Source organism: Lithobates pipiens, unplaced genomic scaffold (assembly GCF_037356315.1).
Source record: "Lithobates pipiens isolate NorthernLeopardFrog02 unplaced genomic scaffold, aLitPip1_a1.2 Scaffold_23, whole genome shotgun sequence".
In the NCBI taxonomy this organism is placed as follows: Eukaryota; Metazoa; Chordata; class Amphibia; order Anura; family Ranidae; genus Lithobates; species Lithobates pipiens.
The window spans coordinates 21,687,305-21,709,693 of record NW_027507785.1 but is presented as its reverse complement, the minus strand read 5'-3'; the positions used below and the strand labels follow the sequence as shown (position 1 = coordinate 21,709,693).

At 43.8% G+C, this 22,389-nt stretch overlaps 4 protein-coding genes across 4 annotated transcripts; 2 read left to right on the top strand and 2 right to left on the bottom strand.

The window, feature by feature from the left end:
- Positions 1-4,597: 4,597 nt before the first annotated feature.
- Positions 4,598-5,044, bottom strand: LOC143927273 (histone H2B 1.1). Its single transcript, XM_077451277.1, has one exon. The coding sequence runs from the start codon at positions 5,042-5,044 to the stop codon at positions 4,664-4,666; it is 381 nt and encodes a 126-aa protein (XP_077307403.1). The 3' UTR covers positions 4,598-4,663.
- A 292-nt stretch (positions 5,045-5,336) lies between these two features.
- On the top strand, positions 5,337-5,884 carry LOC143926890 (histone H2A type 1). Its single transcript, XM_077450930.1, has one exon. It carries the CDS (start codon positions 5,368-5,370, stop codon positions 5,758-5,760), a length of 393 nt encoding a protein of 130 aa, XP_077307056.1. The 5' UTR covers positions 5,337-5,367; the 3' UTR covers positions 5,761-5,884.
- A 707-nt stretch (positions 5,885-6,591) lies between these two features.
- LOC143926889 (histone H4) lies at positions 6,592-7,274 on the bottom strand. The gene has a single exon (XM_077450929.1). The coding sequence runs from the start codon at positions 7,272-7,274 to the stop codon at positions 6,963-6,965; it is 312 nt and encodes a 103-aa protein (XP_077307055.1). The 3' UTR covers positions 6,592-6,962.
- Positions 7,275-21,056: 13,782 nt separating this feature from the next.
- On the top strand, positions 21,057-21,467 carry LOC143927091 (histone H3-like). Its single transcript, XM_077451048.1, has one exon. The coding sequence runs from the start codon at positions 21,057-21,059 to the stop codon at positions 21,465-21,467; it is 411 nt and encodes a 136-aa protein (XP_077307174.1).
- The last annotated feature ends 922 nt before the right edge of the window (positions 21,468-22,389 follow it).

Below are 22,389 nucleotides of genomic sequence, written 5' to 3'. Positions count from 1 at the left end.
ACACTACCCTCCGGGCAACATCATTGTTGTTGATTTCCCCATTTGATTGGAAATGTTGGACCTTGTTGGATGGATGCCTGTGGTTGTTGTCTGGTTAGGGACAGAACTGGAATCGGGAGTCTGAGAAGGGGTGGGGTGAGGACACTGACTTACCCAGTGGTCTTCAGCACCGCAATTGAAACATCCATTGTTTCTAGAGCGACTCATCCCTCTTCCATTTCTGCCTCTAAATCTGCCTCTAAAATTTCCTCTGCCTCTAAAGTTCCCCTTCGTATTCCCTTGGAAATGTTGTGTGGAGACATCTTTCTGTGAAAGAGCTTTGCCAAAGTCAGTTCTAGAAAGTGTTGACCATTCAGTAATCATTTGTTTGACTGGGACCACTAAATGGGGTTTGAGATTACTCAGGAAAGTCTGGATCAATAATGGATCCAAAGTTGTCAGAATGCCCAAACCGGCTTTCTGTCCATCCTGCCATATGAACCACCTAAGAGTTAACTAGGTAACGCTCCGTACATTTAGTGTTCCTATGAAAACAAAACAATTTACTTGCTTGACTGCCACCTAGCGGTGCAGACAATCAGACAACGGTGTGAATCAGACAATTAGACAATACCTCAACTTAGATTCCTTTACCAAAAAGAAATCAGTACTGTCCGTGATACTTTTTTTTTATACTAATACAGCTACAATCACTTCAAGACTGTAACAGAATACATTTGGAACAAGTTCAAGAGTATTTCAGATACAATAAACACACAATCTTGCTCATGGACCTGCTGTTTTGTTTCAGACAAATTTAAACCACAGATGAATTTCACTTTGCAATGTACATGGATCTGTTTACCTTTCACAAAATAGCTTTACCCAAATTGTAACTTTTTAACCTCCAGGAATACTACTCACCAAGTATGCCTTTTGGTTCTGGAAACAAAATAGCAGTCCACATATACACACTCAGCGCAATTCATTCAGCGTGATACTTTTAAAGCAAAGCAGTTATACAATCATACACAAAGTTTACACAATACATTGATCGTCAGTCACCAGTTCTGTGCCGAACAGAACGAAAACTCTAGAGTACTCTGTAAATTTTCCTAGGTCCCCAAAACCTATTCTTTTAAGGTCACCAAAACCTTTTCTTTTAAGGTCACCAAAACCTTTACAAGTGTCCCCAAAACACTATATGACCTCCAAGGTCATGACCGGTCAACTTATGTATACTTATGAGAGGTTCTATAACCCAACAGCAATCTCTGTGGGATGAAAGCCAAGTCACACACCTGACACCTGGACTGCGGCAAGTCAATTTCACTCAATAAGAATAGAATTCACTTACCGAGCCGTTAGTAGCTTTCCAAGTCTATTAAGGGTTAACATCCATCCCGGACGAGCCCCCAGTTCTGTTAGGGTTAATTCTGTGTCTAGGGGGGTCCCTTCAACCTCTCAGACCTTAGATCCAATGTATTGTATAAATTCAGAGTACTCTGGAATCAATTCTCAAAGGACAAATAAATTCACACACACACCATGGCGTCCTTCGAGAACTAATTGTATTGAGATTTTACAAAGCAAATAATATAGTGTATTTTACGTCATACAGAATAAGACATGCGCAGTAGACATCAAGACGATTACAGCTGGTCAAGACAAATCGCTATTGTTCTTTGTTCTAAGCTAGCTGAATTAATATAAGAAAAGATACATAATTTCTTTTGTAGCAAAAAGATGCTGAGAAACAGTGTGAAGGTTATAGATAAGTGTGTGAGAACACACGGGTTAGAAGAATCTCATGTTGAGACAGTTATCTGAGAAGTTAAAGGGGTGTTCAAACTGTACATATTGTGAAATGGAAGTTTGTGAATATTAAGATGGCTGACAGAAACAAGATGGATGCTTAGCATAACCTTTCACTCTCCACTGATGCTTTATCACCAATTCTTGTTTCACTAGAAACCCCAAATTAAAAAAAAAAAAAAAAAAAAAAAAGGCATTGGGACAGAAAGGGAGGTGGAATCTTCTGAAGAAGTGCATAGACAGCAAAAAAAAAAAAAAAAATGTTACAGGGGTGATAACCCTTCCCTATGTTTTCCAAAAAGCTTTAAAAAAATGCAGATTCCACTTCACAACAAACCTACACAGTCCCTGCCTTGCTTGCACCGCCTATATTCTGCTGTTCAGAGAATATAGGGCCTGGAGGCCCCACACCTTTCATTTTTTTTTTGGGGGGGGGGGTGCAGGGTTCCCCTTAATATCCATTCAAGACCCAAAGGGCCTGGTAATGAACTGGGGGGGGGGGGTGTTTACCTATGCCGCTTGACTCACTGATTTTCATCTATATTGCCAGGACCAGACATTACATTAAAGCCGCAGGCAGTTTTAAATGACTTTCATTCCTTTAAAAATGTCATTTTGTGCAGGGACTGTTCTAAGCACGAGAAACACCCACGACTTTACAGGCATACTATAGACACCCCCAGGTATGATATTTAAAGGAATATTTAACTTTTTTTTTTTTTTTTCTCACTTTAAGTGTCATTAAAATCAGTGCTCCTGAAAAAAAAAACGGTCATTTTTAAAACTTTTTTTTTTTTTTTTTTTGCATTGATACATGTCCCCTGGGGCAAGACTCGGGTACCCACGCCCTTTTTAGGATAATAACTAGCATATTAGCCTTTATAATTAGCACTTTTGATTTTGAACATTCGAGTCCCATAAACTTTAACGGGGTTCTACGTTTTTCGCACATTTTTGCAGGTTCTGGTGCAAACCGAACCGGGTTTTTTTTGTCTCATCCCTAATCAAGACCAAAGCTCTGTTTGACTCCCCAACATATCAGGTCTGTCTGGTAAGCTGCTCTATGTAATTGTTAGTGGAGGAAATCAGATTGTAGAGTGTATGGGGTGCACACATTGTTGTTTTTAAGTTTACAGCTGAAGCCCTGCACCTCTATATGGAATGTGTTGAAGTCGTAAAAACCTGACAGAGGTTGTAACCTTTCCTAATGGCAATCAAAAATAAATAAATAAAGGGCTAAACATTCACATTGATTGCAATATGCAGATCTTGTTTTTGTTGTACTCAATTCAACCTCTACCTATAAATGTGTAGATTGTCACATTTATTATTATTATTAAAATTGTCCCTATGGCACTGGGCATGTTTATCACCTTTACTAATATCCAGTGCCGGGACAAGGTCATCCAGCGCCCAGGGCAAAGATGCCAAACAGCGCCCCCTCCCCCTTTCCCTTAGGGTTAGGCTCAGGGTGCCCCCTACCCCTGCAATATACCATTGCGCCAGGGGCAGCTGTCCCTCCTGCCCACCCCTTGTCCCGACCCTGCTAATGTTTACACTATATATTAGTAACGGTGATAAATATGTCTAATGCCCTAGGGACAATTCTCCACCTCTACCTTCTATAAAGGAATGTGTGCTGTCCGAGGTGATATTGTGATCAGATTTCCATGTAGCTGATACTTTGTATATATTTTGTGTTATTTACCTATCAGGCAGGATTTATCTTTGTACATTGATCTGATGTTGATGATTGAAATAGATACAAATAGACAAAGGTTTGACTGGGCTGATTGAGTAGATACAATGTTTTGTTTTCTTGTTTCTTTCCTCCATTGTGATGTAGGTTAAGAACACCACGATTGTCTCAATGTGTCTTTTCAGATAAAGTAACAATGTAAGGCGGGAGATTGTGGAGGATCTTTTATTGTAACAATGTGTGAGTGCGGCATAAGTGTTTACTCAGCTCTGCCACCTCCTGGTCATTTCTGGTAGAACACGGGGTGTGAGTGCAGTACAAGGCGAGGAATAGAGGAATGTGGAGATGATCTCCGCAATCCATGAAGAATCGGGATGGGAATAGAAGGAAGGTTCATTAATTCCCCTCCCAATCTGCTCCTCATCTAAAGAGCCTTATTATTAGGGTTATTAAACGCCCACTGCTCTGATTGGCTCAGATTTCAAATCTTCCCGCCTGAATAGTGAAGAACGTTACAGACAAACAATCAGCCCTTTTATACCGCCAAATCCGACACGGAGATCAGATGATATTTCTCGGATAAATGTCTCATCTATGCTTTATGTGCATTGATTAGTCTGGAATAAATAGAAATGGATTCTAAATGTTACCGAATAACGTAAAACATTTCCATGTGTTCTTTTTATGTCAAGTCCTCAAAATGCAGAATCCCCTCCCCCCATACAGAACAGGATAGCGAGATGAATTCTCTCATAGATCTCTACCTTTCTATATGATGGGAAATAAAGTATTCCACGTTTCATCATTAGATCTGTATAGGATGATGGGACTGACCTCTATCAGATATGTACCAGTTACAGATCCCCCCCCCCCCCCATAGTAGAACTAGAATTATACAGTGAGATTACTGGTAGAAATCATGACATTTGTACAATGAATCAATAAAACAAATATTTCATGTCTGAAGAATCAGATGTGTCTCCTCTTTGTAACTAGAAACCAGCAACATGTTATCAGTGTGTCTAAGTAAATGGAATTCTGTGCAGAGTATTCTGCATGTATAACGGGCTGAGAATTGCGATGTGATGAGAGCTCATTGATGGAAATGGTGGGTGGCTCTTAGAAGAGCCTTTGTGTCTTGTGTTGGGATGATGATGGGGGGATGGGGGATTACTTGGCGCTGGTGTACTTGGTGACGGCCTTGGTGCCCTCGGAGACGGCGTGCTTGGCCAGCTCTCCGGGCAGGAGGAGGCGGACGGCGGTCTGGATCTCCCGGGAGGTGATGGTGCGGCGCTTGTTGTAATGAGCCAGGCGGGAAGCTTCGCCGGCGATGCGCTCGAAGATGTCATTGACGAAGGAGTTCATGATGCCCATGGCCTTGGACGAGATGCCGGTGTCGGGGTGGACCTGCTTGAGCACCTTGTACACGTAGATGGCATAACTCTCCTTCCTGCTCTTCCTCCGCTTCTTGCCGTCCTTCTTCTGGCTCTTGGTCACGGCTTTCTTGGAGCCCTTCTTGGGCGCCGGGGCTGACTTGGCTGGCTCAGGCATGATTCAGGGAACTGTAAATTCTGCGCTGTCGAATGAAACAATGTGCTGGAGCCGCCCCCGTGTGCTGCTTATATAGGCGTCCTATGCAAATGAATCTCATCCCTCCTCACTCTTCTATTGGAGAATTCGAGCATGTGATGGGGAGTGACGTCATGCTTACTTTTCTCCTTTACAGATTGGTTTAGAGACAAGTCAGGACACTATTGGCTGGATTCAAGGGTGACCAATCATAGCGTGTGATGTCAGAGCACTGAGTGTATAAATGAAGGGGAGTGGCTGTGGGGTGATATTCTACCAGTGAATAACCCGATCATCCAGATATCATGTCAGGACGCGGCAAACAAGGAGGCAAGGTTCGGGCTAAGGCCAAGACCCGATCATCCCGGGCTGGTCTGCAGTTCCCAGTCGGTCGTGTTCACCGCCTGCTGAGGAAGGGCAACTATGCGGAGCGGGTCGGGGCCGGAGCTCCCGTCTATCTGGCCGCCGTCCTCGAGTATCTGACGGCTGAGATCCTCGAGCTGGCCGGCAACGCCGCCCGCGACAACAAGAAGACCCGCATCATCCCCCGACACCTCCAGCTGGCTGTCCGCAACGACGAGGAGCTCAACAAGCTGCTGGGCGGAGTCACCATCGCCCAGGGAGGAGTCCTGCCCAACATCCAGGCCGTGCTGCTGCCCAAGAAGACCGAGAGCCACAAGGCCGCCAAATCCAAGTAATCCCGACAATCCGCCCGCCTCTATTACCCAACACAACGGCTCTTCTCAGAGCCACCCACCTCCCCATACAAAGAGCCCCGCATACATCGCTTCCTTTACTATTCACTTCTATGTTTTTTGTTTTTTAATAGGATTCATAAGTTCACTCTAAAATCAATTACTTTGTATTCATTCACACTCCTCCCTGATCGGGTCAGTAGGAATATTCAGCTGTGTTATTATACCTCTCCATACAAAGACTCGCATACATTGTTATCGGGAGATCGGATTGTAAAAATAGACAACCGAAAAAAGATTTTCTTTTTACATGTTGGAAATAAAATGTTTCCTGTGAGATCCCGATGGGGGACGATGTGTCAGGATGACACGTGTTACTAATAAGAAATGGCGATAGATTTTATACGGGCAGCTTTCATTACAGGGACTCTTCATTCTCTTCCGATGATCATCACAAATCATTCTCCCAACTGATCTCATCCCATCTTCACTCCCCCGCCGGAGTTCTATGGATTGATCCGACAATTGCGATATTAGACCCCTGTCACTTCACACCGTGCAATCCCCCAACAATAATACATAGGCGGGAATTGGTAAGGTCCGTTGTATTGTTTGTACTGCAGAGTGGAGATCACTAGAAAGTCTCCTGAACACGTGTTTTCTCCTCTGAGAAAGCAGAGACTTTTTGGACTCTCCAATAAAACATTGCTGGCTGTGGGGACAAAATCTCACATTGTACCCGACAGAAATGTGTAGATTACAGACAAAACTCATCCCTTTTATACCGCCAAATCCGACATTTTAAATTTCAGTCAGACAGGAAGGACTTCAAATTATTAAATCAATCATTTAAATATGTTCTATTTTTATTCCAACGACTGCCCAGGTGAAACATGTGGACAAAATGAGAACCACAGACATCAAGATTTTAATTTTCTATGGAAAGTGGTGTTTATCGGCGGAACAATCCACCTGAAAAACAAAAGTGAGATAATATTGTAATACAGATCAGTTATATTACATCTAAAGAAAATCGTGCAATCGGATTGTATAGTTTATGGTTAGCTAAAAAGAACTCCCTTCCCCACATACTAAATCGTTATAATTCCAGAAATGTACAGATAATGATAGCCCTTTGTATGAGAAGGTGGGTGGCCCTGAGAAGGACCTTTGTTTCGGTGAAGTGGGTAGGTGTCTATGAGGGTTTAGCCTCCGAATCCGTAGAGAGTGCGGCCCTGGCGTTTGAGAGCATAGACGACATCCATGGCGGTGACGGTCTTCCTCTTGGCGTGCTCGGTGTAGGTGACGGCATCGCGGATGACATTCTCCAGGAAGACTTTGAGCACCCCGCGGGTCTCCTCATAGATGAGTCCGGAGATGCGCTTGACACCCCCTCTGCGGGCCAAACGTCGGATGGCGGGTTTGGTGATGCCCTGGATGTTGTCCCGGAGCACCTTCCTGTGCCGCTTGGCACCTCCTTTCCCCAGACCCTTCCCTCCTTTACCGCGACCAGACATGATAACTCTTCCCTGTTACAAAGATACACTGAGAATTAGTGATGTCCAGTTCATGAACGAATCGTTCTTTTGAACCGGTTCTTTTTAGTGAACTGGATGAATCGATTCTTTTCAGTAACTGATTCGTTTGAAACAGTTCACTCTGCACTCAGTACATAGCAGAGCAGCAGAGTTGTAATATGATCCTAGAGTGAGAGAGCTCGGCCCCTCCCTGCAACCAATCAGCTGACTCAAAGCACAGTGACACTCAGGAACTGGATACAAACTTAAAACAAGAGCCAGGAGTAGACAGTACACCGAGTTAAAGAATCGTACAAGTTACCGAGTTAACCACTTTCAGACCGGACCATTTTGCTGGTAAATGACCAGAGGTCTTTTTACACTTTGGCACTGCGCTGCTTTAACTGGTAATTGCGCGGTCATGCAATGTTGTACCCAAACGAAATTTGCGTCCTTTTCTTCCCACAAATAGAGCTTTCTTTTAAAGGTATTTGACTGACTCTGCGATTTTTATTTTTTGCGATATAAACGTAAAAAGACCGCAAATTTTGAAAAAAAATGATATTTTCTACTTTTTGTTATTAGAAAAATCCAATAAACTCAATTTTAGTCATACATTTAGGCCAAAATGTATTCAGCCACATGTCTTTGGTAAAAAAAAAGTCAATAATTGTATATTTATTGGTTTGCGCAAAAGTTGTCACATCTACAAACTAAGGTACATTTTCTGGAATTTACGCAGCTTTTATTTTATGACTGCCTATCTCATTTCTTGAGGTGCTAAAATGGCAGGGCAGTACAAAACCCCCCCAAATGACCCCATTTTGGAAAGTAGACACCCTAAGGAAATTGATAAGAGGCATGTTGAGCCCATTGAATATTTTATTTTTTTGCCGCAAGCGATTGAATAATGACAAAAAAAAAAATTTTTTTTTTTTTTTACACAAAGTTGTCACTAAATGATATATTGCTCACACATGCCATGGTTATATGTGGAATTGTACCCCAAAATACATTCTGCTGCTTCTCCTGAGTACGGGGATACCACATGTGGTCGACTTTTTGGAAGCCTAGCCGCGTACGGGGCCCCGAAAGCCAAGCACCGCCTTCAGGATTTCTAAGGGCATACATATGTCATTTTACTCCTCACTACCTATCACAGTTTTGAAGGCCATAAAATGCCAAGATGGCACAAAACCCCCACAAATGACCCCATTTTAGAAAGTAGACACCCCAAGCTATTTGCTGAGAGGCATGTTGAGTCCATGGAATATTTTATATTTTGCCACAAGTTGCGGGAAAATGACAAACTTTATAAATTTTTCACAAAGTTGTCACTAAATGATATATTGCTTACACATGCTATGGGCATATGTGAAATTACACCCCAAAATAAATTCTGCTGCTTCTCCTGAGTACGGGGATACCACATGTGTGGGATTTTTTGGGAGCCTAGCCGCGTACGGGGCCCCGAAAACCAAGCACCGCCTTCAGGCTTTCTAAGGCCGTAAATTTTTAATTTCACGCCTCACTACCTATTACAGTTTTGAAGGCCATAAAATGCCAAGATGGCACAAAACCCCCACAAATGACCCCATTTTAGAAAGTAGACACCCCAAGCTATTTGCTGAGAGGCATGTTGAGTCCATGGAATATTTTATATTTTGCCGCAAGTTGCGGGAAATTTACAAACTTTTTTTATTTTATTTTTTTTTTTCACAAAGTTGTCACTAAATGATATATTGCTCACGCATGCCATGGGCATATGTGAAATGACACCCCAAAATAAATTCTGCTGCTTCTCCTGAGTACGGGGATACCACATATGTGGGACTTTTTGGGAGCCTAGCTGCGTACGGGGCCCCAAAAGCCAAGAACCGCCTTCAGGCTTTCTAAGGGCGTAAATCTTTGATTTCACGCCTCACTACCTATTACAGTTTTGAAGGCCATAAAATGCCAAGATGGCACAAAACACCCACAAATGACCCCATTTTAGAAAGTAGACACCCCAAGCTATTTGCTGAGAGGCATGTTGAGTCCATGGAATATTTTATATTTTGCCGCAAGTTGCGGGAAATTTACAAACTTTTTTTTTTTTATTTTTTTTTTCACAAAGTTGTCACTAAATGATATATTGCTCATGCATGCCATGGGCATATGTAAAATGACACCCCAAAATAAATTCTGCTGCTTCTCCTGAGTACGGGGATACCACATGTGTGGGATTTTTTGGGAGCCTAGGTGCGTACGGGGCCCCGAAAGCCAAGAACCGCCTTCAGGCTTTCTAAGGGCGTAAATCTTTGATTTCACGCCTCACTACCTATTACAGTTTTGAAGGCCATAAAATGCCAAGATGGCACAAAACCCCCACAAATGACCCCATTTTAGAAAGTAGACACCCCAAGCTATTTGCTGAGAGGCATGTTGAGTCCATGGAATATTTTATATTTTGCCACAAGTTGCGGGAAAATTACAAACTTTTATTTTTTTTTCACAAAGTTGTCACTAAATGATATATTGCTCACACATGCCAGGGACATATGTGAAATGACACCCCAAAATAAATTCTGCTGCTTCTCCTGAGTACGGGGATACCACATGTGTGGGACTTTTTGGGAGCCTAGTCGCGTACGGGGCCCCGAAAACCAAGAACCGCCTTCAGGATTTCTAAGGGTGTAAATTTTGGATTTTACACCTCACTACCTATCACAGTTTTGAAGGCCATAAAATGCCAAAATAGCACAAAACCCCCCAAAATGACCCCATTTTGGAAAGTAGACACCCCAAGCTATTTGCCGAGAGGCATGGTGAGTATTTTGCAGCTCTCATTTGTTTTTGAAAATGAAGAAAAAAAAAAATAATGTATATTTTTTTTCTTTTTTTCAATTTTCAAAACTTTGTGACAAAAATGAAGGTCTGCAAAATACTAACCATACCTCTCGGCAAATAGCTTGGGGTGTCTCCTTTCCAAAATGGGGTCACTTGGGGGGATTTTGTGCTATCTGGGCATTCCATGGCCTCCGAAACTGTGATAGGCAGTGAGGAATGAAATCTAAAATTTACACCCTTAGAAATCCTGAAGGTGGTGCTTGGATTTTGGGGTACCGTACGCGGTTAGGCTCCCAAAAGGTCTCACACTTGTGGTATCCCCGTACTCAGGAGAAGCAACAGAATGTATTTTGGGGTGTAATTTTACATATAACCATGGCATGTTTGAGCAATATATCATTTAAATGACAACTTTGTGCAAAAAAAAAAAAAAATAATAATAATGTATTTTTTCCACAACTTTTGTCAAAATATAAAATATTCCATGGACTCGACCTGCCTCTCAGCAAATAGCTTGGGGTGTCTACTTTCTAAAATGGGGTCATTTGGGGGGGTTTTGAACTGTCCTGGCATTTTATGCACAACATTTAGAAGCTTATGTCACACATCACCCACTCTTCTAACCACTTGAAGAAAAAGCCCTTTCTGACACTTTTTGTTTACATGAAAAAATATTTTTTTTTGCAAGAAAATTACTTTGAACCCCCAAACATGTAGTGTTTTTTTAAAGCAAAAGCCCTACCGATTAAAATGGTGGGTGTTTCATATTTTTTTTTCACACGGTATTTGCGCGGCGATTTTTCAAACGCATTTTTTGGGGAAAAAACACACTTTTTTTTATTTTAATGCACTAAAAATCACTATATTGCCCAAATGTTTGATGAAATAAAAAATATGATCTTAGGCCGAGTACATGGATACCAAACACGACATGCTTTAAAATTGCGCAGAAACGTGCAGCGGCGACAAACTACGTACATTTTTAAAAGCCTTTAAATGCCTTTACAGGTGACCACTTTAGATTTACGGAGGAGGTCTACTGCTAAAATTAGTACCCTCGATCTGACCTTCGCGGTGATACCTCACATGCATGGTGCAATTGCTGTTTACATATGCCACCAGACCAACGCTTGTGTTCCGCGTTGCGCCTTAGCAGGGGGGGACAGGGGTGGTTTTTTTTTTTTTTTTTTTTTTATTATTTATTTTGCTTTTTTATTTTTTTTTTAAACTGTTCCTTTCATTTATATATATTTTTTTATGATTTTTATTGTTATCTCAGGGAATATAAATATCCCCTATGATTGCAATAGGTAGTGACAGGTACTCTTTTTTTAAAAAATTAGGGTCTATCAGACCCTAGATCTCTCCTCTGTCCTCAAAGCATCTGACCACACCAAGATCGGTGTGATAAAATGCTTTCCCAATTTCCCAATGGCGCTGTTTACATCCCGCAAAATCTAAGTCATGAAATGCTCGTAGCTTCCGGTGTCTTAGGCCATAGAGATGATTGGAGCCATTCTGGTCTCTGATCAGCTCTATGGTCAGCTGGCGGAACCACCGGCTGCATTCTCAGGTTCCCTGTTGGGACAGGAGAGCCTGAGAAAACCATGGAAGATGGTGCGGGGGGGGGGACATTCCCTCCCACTGCTTGTAAAAGTAGTCTAGAGGCTAATTAGCCACTAGGATTGCTTTTACATAAAAGCCGACCGCTGGCTGAAAAGAATGATACCAAGATGATACCTAAACCTGCAGGCATCATTCTGGTATAAGCACTCAAAGTCCCGCAACATACCAGTATGTTGCTGGAACTGGTTGGGCATATATTGTATTTTTTTTTTCATGCAGCCTGTGGGCTGAACGAAAAAAAAATATTGATCGGTGGGCATGCCCACCATTAGATACCACCCTTCATCCACCCACTTTCTAATGGTGGGCATACATGCACCATTTATATATGCCGAAGCATGGGGGCATCCTCCCGCAAAAGGTAGGAGCAGATCGTTCCTCCACCCCGTATGCCCCCATGCTTCGGCATATATGCTCTTTTTTAACTGTGGTGGTGAAATCACCCCCGACAGTGCTGGAGTCGCGGCTTTATGTATCGTGGGAGCAAACGCTGTTGCTGTCAAGATAAATAAATCCGCTCTGCAGCAGAATGGCGTACCTGCTAAGCAAATGATGGTTAACAATAAAACAAAGTAACATTACAGTATAACAGTAGGACTTACCATACCTGCAAAGCAAATACAAAAAAAATCGCAAAAAATAACACATTTAACACAATCTGTGCCTAAAATATATATATGCCGAAGCATGGGGGCATCCTCCCGCAAAAAAGTTATGCCGCGTACATACATTCAAACTTTTCCACGGGCAAGCCCTCCGTCGGAATTTTGACTGTATGTACGCGGCATTAGGAGCAAAATCGATCCTCCACCCCTTATGCCCCCATGCTTCGGCATATATGCTCTTTTTTAACTGTGGTGGTGAAATCACCTCCGACAGCGCTGGAGTCGTGGCTTTACATATCGTGGGAGCAAACGCTGTTGCTGTCAAGATAAATAAATCCACGCTACAGCTGAATGGCGTACCTGAAAACAAAAAATGGTTAACAATAAAACATTGCAGAATAGAATACAGTACAAAGGAGCAGAACAATAGAGAGAGAATATAGAGCGAGAGAGAACAATAAAACGACAACTATTTTTGGTTTTTTTATTTTATATTTTTTTTGTTTTTTTTGGTTTTTTTACTTTTTTTTTTTTTTTTTTTTAACACTTTTTTTTGTAACTTTAACACTTTTTCTGTTGTAACGGTTCCAGCGGTTTGGGTCTCTCAAAATGTGATGGCATCTTGGGAGACCCTGTGAACGTGTGCCTAGCTTGTGCAATGCTGTACCCTGCGCTAATACTCAACTAGTTCATGGTAGCGTTCAAAACACTCACCCTGACAAAGACCAGGATTGCCAGGACAGCGGGGACAATAAGAACGGGTGTCACGCCTAAATCCGCGCTTGGTACAGACACGACATCTTTTTTGGGGGGTTCGTTGGGTAGGGGTACTCGGGAGGACATAAGAATAATGCCTCTCATGCAGCCGGCTTACTGCATCTGGTAGGGGAAGGTGAGGTGGAGCACCGCCTGGATACAGAAGGGCTCTGACGATATCCTCCTGGAATTTGAGGAAGGATCCAGTCCGTCCTGAAGCTTTGTGTAGTACATAAGCATTCAGTATAGCCAATTGGAATAAATAAACAGACACTTTTTTGTACCAGCGTCTGGACTTACGGGCAACTAGATACGGCGCCAACAACTGGTCATTGAGGTCCACCCCTCCCATGTTAAGGTTATATTTGTGGACACAGAGGGGTTTCTCCACAACACCAGTCGCCGTAGAAATTTGGACCGTCGTGTCTGCATGAAGGGAGGTAAGAACGAAAACATTCTTATTATCCCTCCACTTCATAGCGAGCAAATTATTACTGCGCAAGCAGGCTCTCTCCCCCAGCCTAAGAGGGGACTCTACAAGCCGCTGGGGAAAGCCCCGGCGATTAGGTCGCACGGTGCCACATGCTCCAATCTGCTGATCAAACAAGTGACTAAAGAGTGGCACGCTTGTGTAATAATTGTCCACGTACAAGTGGTACCCCTTTCCGAATAAGGGTGACACCAAGTCCCACACTATCTTGCCAGCGCTTCCTATGTAATCAGGGCAGTTCTCCGGCTCTACGTGACTATCTCTTCCCTCATAAACCATGAAACTACGTGTATAGCCTGTGGCCCTGTCACAGAGCTTATACATCTTGACCCCGTATCTGGAACGCTTGTTGGGGACGTATTGTTTGAAGGACAAGCGACCAGAAAATTTAATCAGGGACTCATCAACGCAGACAACTTGATCGGGAGTAAACAAGGCTGCAAAACGTTGGTTGAAGTGGTTTATGAGGGGCCGAATTTTGTAGAGCCGATCATACTCAGGGTCTCCACGAGGACGACAGAGTTCATTGTCGCTGAAGTGCATGAACCGCAAAATCATCTCGTATCGTGCCCTGGACATGGAAGCAGAGAACACGCGCATATGGTGAATTGGGTCAATGGACCAATATGACCGCAACTCACTCTTTTTGGTTATGCCCATGTTGAGGGAGAGGCCCAGAAAGATTTTAAATTCGGAAACCGTAACTGGTTTCCATTGTCTGGCAAGGGCGGACTGGGGAATAGTGGCGATGTGTTGAGCAGCGTACAAATTGGTTTGGTCCACAATAGATCTAAAGAGATCTTCGGTGAAAAACAGTGAGTAAAAGTCAAGTGTCGTAAAATCAACTGTTTCCACGTTAATGCCAGGTTGGCCAGTGAATGGGGGAAGTACGGGTTCTGCAGAAGTGGTGGGCACCCAAATAGGATTGGCGAATTCTGCAGGAAGGGCACTATGGGTACGACGGGCCTGTCTTTGTCTTCTTCTTGGTGGCAGCGGGACACTACTTGTGCTTGCCACCTCGCCAGCTTGAACTGCACTTATGGGACTCGCCACGTCACCACGTGTTACTGCAGTGCTGGATGTAGGTCCAGGGTGTACTAGGCCGCTGGTGCTTGCCAGTTCACCAGAAGGTTGAGCGGCTCTAGTATGTCTCTGCTCCATACGAGTGACCTGCGGTTCCTGCACCTCAACAACAGAATACATACGGGATTGGGCACACCTGTTCTTAACAGCGGCCTCATCTCCGTCGTCAGAGCTATCTGTCATGGAGCCGCTGTCCTCTACAGGATCGTATTCTGAGCCTGAATCTGACAGATGAGTGACGTCCTCTTCACTATCTGTCATGCTCAGAAACGTGTAGGCCTCATCACTAGTGTACCTTCGCTTTGCCATTTTGGGCTCTAAATTTAGGGGTACACTAGTGAGACTCACAGGTAAAAAAGCACCTAGCCTGTCAGCGACTGTTTCAAAACGCTACAAAAAAAACTGTTAGCGATCGCAGGGATCAAGCCTGACTCTGCGAACGCTGCAGTTATGTGTGTTGTGTTTTGTAAGTGACAGTGATCGATCGATACTGCACTTGGGTGGGCTGGGCTGGGCTTGGCGGAGGGGCTAAACGCAGGTGCTAGCGGGTATCTGGGCTGATCCCGCTAACAATGCGTTTTGGGAAACCTAAAATGCTGGCAACGCTAATATATATCTGATCAGATACTATATTACTAAGGGAGGTGTATGCTTTGCGCGTGGGTGTTAGCGGTACTGGCACTAACCTGACGCTGGGGCGACGCAGGCCTTATCTGACCCTAAAAAACTTATATCACCCGCCGGGTGATCAGGGGGTTAAACCTTTATTAGGTAATAAATGGCGGGTGCCCTGAAACAAAAAAATATAACTAACCAACCAGCGTCACCTGTAACAGTTATATGGTGATCACTGGTGAAAGGGTTAACTGGGGGGCAATCAGGGGGCTATGCGGTAGTATATGGGGGTCCCTGACGCTATAAAAAGCTGCGGCGAACCCAAATACTTACCTGCCTATCTAGCGTCACCTGTGACACTAATACAGCGATCAGAAAAAAATCGCTTATTAGTGACACTGGCGACGGGGGGTGATCACGGGGTTAAACCTTTATTGGGGGGGTTAGGGGGGCACCCTAGAGCTAAAGGGGGCTAGCCCTAACTGCCCTAACAGTTATTACAGTCACAAATGACACCAATGCAAAAAAAAAAAAAAAAAAATTAAAAAAAAAAAAAATGCACTTGGTGTCACTGTGACTGGGGGGGGCAGGGGTGATTGGGGGGTGATTGGGGGGTGATCAGGGGGGTGAAAAGTGTGCCTGGCGTGTTCTACTGTTAGTGTAGTGTTAGGTGCAACTCACCGATGCTCTCTCCTCGGTGCCGGAACGAAAAAGACCGACACGAGGAGAGAATACATCACTTCCTCTCCTGTGTTTACATTACAGGAGAGGAAGTGATGTCACGGGGGATTTTCATTCGTCGGGAGCGATCGCGAGGGGGTGGCCATGAATGAATGGCCGTCCCCTCGTCCGGGATCGCTCCCGAACGAATACCGACCGCCGCAGGCACCGGGCGGGGGCCCGATCGGGCCCCCGACCCGCGGGAAGGCAAGGACGTACATTTATGTGCTTATGCCTGCCCGTGCCATTCTGATGACGTATATCGGCGTGAGGCGGTCGGCAACTGGTTAAAGAATCGTACAAGTTACCGAGTTAAAGAATCGTATCTGTTTTTAGAACACAGTACACTGAAAGAACCATGAGTCCCCACCAGTAGAACAATACACTAAACCAATGAGGTAGCAGCAGTGATCAGGTGGTACGGACAGCCTAAGGCCCTTTCACACTCATGCGACTTGTCCTGCGACTTGAGACTGCAAAGTCACATGACAAGTCACCCCGTGATTTCCAACGAGTTCAGTTCATATCTATGCGACTTCAAAGTAGTTTTTGTACTACTTTTGTCTGACTTTGATGCGACTTGTGGCAGAGACCTCAAGATTACACAGACATTGCTTCAAGTCATGGCAAAAATCATGGCAAAAGCACTTGACTTTCAAGTCGCACAAGTGTGAAAATAGCCTTAACGATTGGATTTTACTACCAGGGGTACTTCGCCCATGGTAGTGGTAGTAAAATCTGATCATCATTCCTGCGCATGCGCTGTAAAGACTATGGGAAAATCTGATGGCTAGCAATGTTAACTGGGAAGTTGGCCCATCAGAATGCAGTTCACATGCACAAAAACCCACTTTTCATTTAGGCTCCATTTCCACTTGTGCAACTTGTCCTGCGACTTTGTACACTATGAAGTCCAATGAGTATTATTCGTATCTGTGCGACTTCAAAGTAGTCCCTACACTACTTTGGTCCCACTTTGATGCAACTTGAGATCCATAGACCTCCGGAATACACAGGCATTGCTTTAAAGTCGCATCAAAATTGCTCAGAATTGTGCAACTTTCAGGCTGCGTTAGCCTGAAAAGCCAGAAAGCTGCACGATTCTGCCACGACTTGAAGCCATGCCTGTGTATTCTGGAGGTTTATGGACCTTGAGTCACATTATAATGGGACCAAAGTAGTGCAGGGACTACTTTGAAGTCGCTGTGACTTGAAGTCGCACAGATATGAATGGTACTCATTGGAAATCATTGGGTACTTCTTGTCATGCAACTTTGCAGTCCCAAGTCGCAGGACAAGTTGCACAAGTGGAAACAGAGCCTCAATGAAAAGCGGGGTTTGTGTGCATGTGAACTGCATTCTGGGGCAACTTCACAGGTAACATTACTATCCATCAAATTTGCGGAAACCTAGGCTCAGGGCCGGTTCACACTGCAGCATAGTGCAAAATCGCATGCGATTTGCACTGCAGTGCAAATCGCAGGCGATGTCCGTGCAATGCGATTTCAGCCATACAGATAGTATGATTGAAATCGTATCGCATTCGGACTAAACTCGCACAGGACCCTTTTTTTGGTCCGCACCAGAATCGGATCACATAGCACTCATGCGATTCGATTCATGTCCAAACTGACACTTCGCAGTGCGACATGCGAACTGAAATGGGGGTGCCATTAACATTGTATGACACTCCCCAGCAGTTCGCATATGTCGTTGTGAACTGTCGTGCGAGTCGGGTGCGATGCAGGAACCCGTCGTGGAATCGCAGGGTTCCCGCATCGCACAAGTGTGAACCCAGCCTAACACAGCTGTTTGTGTATCACCAAGATGCATGACACTGCGCTAATCTGACAACAATGGAATAATTGTCAATTGACAACAATTGTGCTCTGCGCCGATGAACTAAATCAAAGTAAACGTCCCCAGGACCTGCCAACCTTCTGTGTGAATCAGTCTTCTGATTCTACTCATTTAAGAAGGTTGAATCAGAGCTTCGGTTCACTTGCTTGTCAGTAGACTCAGCAAGTGAACCGAAGAACCGAAGAATCGATTCATTGAATCGGTTCATTTCAGTGAGCAGTTCGAAATGAACCGATTCATTTTAAAGATCCGAACTTCCCATCACTACTGAGAATAGCTGAAGGTCTGTCCGCCCTCTTTTTTTATAGAGACTGTGCGGACCTGATGGAAACCACCCTGAGAAAAGGCGGAGTCACAGCTATTCATTACACAGAATAGATTTGTTTTTCCACGTTAGGCTCCTAAACATTCTGCTGTTTGGAAAAATATTAAGGCAGCAGAAATACATCTGGAGAAGACAAATAGATTCTTCCGTCTTATTGATTTTATAGCTATTCTTCAAAGATTGTACCGAAAATATAATTTTCTTGGACTCTTCATAACAGAAACCACAATCACCAGATACTATTGTCAATAATAATGTCATATCTATAAAATAGTTCTCTGAAAATGAAAAATATACACGGATAACCCCTTGTTTTTTCACCGGCTTAAGTTATTGCGGACCTGATAGGAGACTAATGGAAAGAGGCGGGGTCACAGCGTGTTGGTTTTCTGTAGAGATCTATAATAGAAGACATTTCTCTATCGTGTTCTGTGTGTAGCAGTGGTGAGATGCTGGATTCTGAGAACATATAGAAGTGGTTTCTCATGGTTCAGTAATAAACCGAATTCTTTCCTAAGCATTCCGGACTAAAGACATAAGAGTACTAATCATATTTCTCCGATAAATGTCTCATCCGATGATCTCCTCGGTGTCGGATTTGGCGGTATAAGAGGGATGAATATTTGTCTGTAACGATCTTGGCGGGCAAATTTTGAAAACGGTTATTTTAAATCTGAACCAATCACAGCTGCGGGCGTTTCCTTCATCATCCAGTAATACTATTTCCTTTTGAGGACTACAAAGAAATGTATTCTGAGACCTCTTTATGTTTTCATCCCAGAAAATACTTGCTTAGTAGACTTAGTAGACTTTCCATTGATCTCTATAGCAGAGCAGATTCTGTATTCTGAAATCAAATCAAAGACCAAAACAATCTGAAATTAATATGTCCAACGTATTTCTTGGTTAATGAATCCATGAATCAATACATGTATTGAATACATAAATAAAGAATGAATGACCAAAACATGCTGTATTTGATGCCCCCTTTCAGTCATTTCTCCTCCTGGTTATACATTATAATAGGGGTGCCGCCACTATATCCTTTCACTGGTGGCTTTTCTATCCGGTCAACTATATAAAGTCTCCATAATGTGTTCCTTCGGGCCATCCACTACACCCATGTATTGCAACATCTCTAATCTCCAACTATCCTGTGATCAGTGATGTATCTCCGGGAGTCCCGGAACAGATTCCTTGTGATACATTGTATCACTTCTCCACAATCCTCCCAGTGCAGAATGACGGCTCTCTGATCACCGTGTATCCCTTCTACACTGACCATGAGATAGTAGCAGGCACAGCTGCTGCATGTTATCATAGGGGCACAAAGTCCTTCAGTCAGTGGACAGGCACACAAGGATTTCATGTCATCACTTGAACTGTATCCATTTTCAAACGCAATTTCTTTGAAACAAAAAAAAAATATATATATATATATATATATATATATATATATATATGGTTTGATTAATTTATTTGTTTTTATTTTGTTTTGTTTTCAATATTTTTCATTAATGATGTTACGCACAGTAAATTAGGAAGTGGAATCAGGAAGGCAAACGTTACGATCACATTGAAACTCTTCCCAGATCTCCGTACAGAAGCGATGTGTCAGTGTTATACCTTCATGTGGAATAGTTTGATCATTTGGGGAAAGTTTTCATTCCTTTTTTATTGAAGCTTGTCAATGATAATAGTAAGTCTCTAGAGGGTCACTTCCAGGCAGTGAGGTCTTTGGTATAAAACGACTTATTAGAGGGTTTACAAACACATCTAAATGGATCATGTATGGTGTTTGTATACAGCAAGTATGGAAAAATAAGCAACCTCTCCAGTCCTCGAAAGTGGGGGGGACCCCAGTAGGATGGGAAGTTCACAGCAACATGAACACATGAGGAGGAATGAGCCGTGATTAGAGTATATGAATCAACATGGTCGCAAATCAGTGTTATTGTATCCAGATAGTTATTGCGGATACACACGGAATCTCTAGATCTACCTAGGTGGCTTCCAAGCATTACCTATAGATATTTTAGCTGCCCATCTAGGATATCTAGGATACTGTGTATGTTTGGAATTGCTGACAGCCGGTTTGTAAATTAGGAGAGTTATTTGAGCTTTTTTAGGTAATAGTATCCATTGTAACCGAGTACATTAAGGTGTGCACTCTCACCCAAAAGTCTTCCAGGTGAGAAACAATCTCGGCCACAGCCTCAAAAGCACATGTGGGGACACCTCAGGGTCCTCCTCCATCCACTTGTATTGTGTCATTGAGTCACCATAACATAGAGAGGATTTCAGTGACAGTCATCCTATGGGCTCTATAATGGAGATATCCAGAGAGGACAGTGAAGGCGGAGATGTTCCCGGAATGACCTCTAGGTGGCAGAGTGGAACAATAGATGTGATGGAGTCCTGAGACCAGAGAGCCTCACCCCCCACAATCCCCCTGATCCCCATTACAGGGGACATGAAAAAAGTCTTCTTTATAAGTCGGATATATACCGTGAGCATGGACGGATCGCACTGTGTATTTGGCGGAACAGACAACAGCTGCTCAGAGTGGAATCCCCGCTCATACTTTCTATCCTGTATAACAATCCACACTGAAGGAGTTCGGCGATCTCCGAGCATTGTGCGATGTGCGGACACTTCACTCTGGATTTGGGAAAAACAAACAAAACTAAAATTCCAATAATAGAACGTGCAGATCTAGGCGGGCAATTTGAAAATTAAGGCGCTATTCGAGTGAACCAATGAGGAGGAGGAGCGTGCTCTCATTGTCCAATCAGAGGGTTGGAATGTGTATAAATAGCGCTGTAGAGCGGTCTGAACTCATATTCCTTGTATCGGCGAAGCATTGAGCAGTGATGGCGAGAACCAAGCAGACCGCACGTAAGTCCACCGGAGGGAAAGCTCCCCGCAAGCAGCTGGCCACCAAAGCAGCCCGCAAGAGCGCCCCGGCCACCGGCGGAGTGAAGAAGCCTCACCGCTACAGGCCCGGCACCGTGGCTCTCCGAGAGATCCGCCGCTACCAGAAATCCACCGAGCTGCTCATCCGCAAGCTGTCCTTCCAGCGCCTCGTCCGAGAGATCGCCCAGGACTTCAAGACCGACCTGCGCTTCCAGAGCTCCGCCGTCATGGCTCTGCAGGAGGCCTCTGAGGCTTACCTCGTCGGACTCTTCGAGGACACCAACCTCTGCGCCATCCACGCCAAGAGGGTCACCATCATGCCCAAAGACATCCAGCTGGCACGCCGCATCCGCGGGGAGAGGGCATAGAGACACTCCTAGCTACTACTCCCTCCATCATCCCAACACAAAGGCTCTTTTCAGAGCCACCACATCCTCCTATAGAAAGAGTTCCATATACTGCATCCTCACACCGACTATATGACTGCAATTCCCGCTACCAGATTTCTGCACATTCCCCGGAAATATCTTTGTATTTCCTTTTCTAGACCTTCGGCAGCAAAGCTGAGCCGTAACATTGTTTCCAAGAACAGTAACACTTCACATTTCTGATGCAGTAGGAAATGTTTTAGTATTTTGCAGATCTCTTTCCAACTTCATATACAATGTAACAATATATAGCCGACTAACACAAACCTGACATTCTCACACACAAGACTAACTGAATTTTCTGCATATTTAACAATTTCTCATTCCAAGCTTCAGGAAAATCGATCTTTGCCAAGTTTTTAGAAATATGGGGTGAGGATCGACCAGGTTAGGCTATTTGATGAAGGGGGGTACACAGTCCACATGGAGATGGCGTCATGGGATGTACTATACTACCGCCAGGGCGGCACACATTACAGGCAAGAAGAGATTCGGGGTTGGAGAGGAAAATCCAGACAGATGGATTGAGAACTCCCCGAAAACCTTTTGTTTCATGATCGTCCATCTGGGGAATCGACTATTGATTCTAATATTTTGGCTCAGAATGGACTGTTTTTATCTGTCGGCCAATAGCAATGTCTAGAGGGGCAGACAGACAGGGGGATCAATTGTTTACTCCAAAAGTAGAATCGAGGGTGATATATATATATATATGATTCCCTTATCCTCATAACACTCAACTTGGGCTGTTTATCATTCTAACAATGAATGAATAAAAATCCTTAGAACACACAGCGGCCGCACTAAATAATGAAAGGAGTGAATGGTCGTATAAAATCGTCCGTTCCGAAGCCAATTGGCG

Coding starts and splice junctions, on each gene's coding strand:
- LOC143926890 (XM_077450930.1), top strand. CDS start 5,368: ATGTCAGGACGCGGCAAACAAGGAGGCAAGGTTCGGGCTAAGGCCAAG.
- LOC143927091 (XM_077451048.1), top strand. CDS start 21,057: ATGGCGAGAACCAAGCAGACCGCACGTAAGTCCACCGGAGGGAAAGCT.
- LOC143927273 (XM_077451277.1), bottom strand. CDS start 5,044: ATGCCTGAGCCAGCCAAGTCAGCCCCGGCGCCCAAGAAGGGCTCCAAG.
- LOC143926889 (XM_077450929.1), bottom strand. CDS start 7,274: ATGTCTGGTCGCGGTAAAGGAGGGAAGGGTCTGGGGAAAGGAGGTGCC.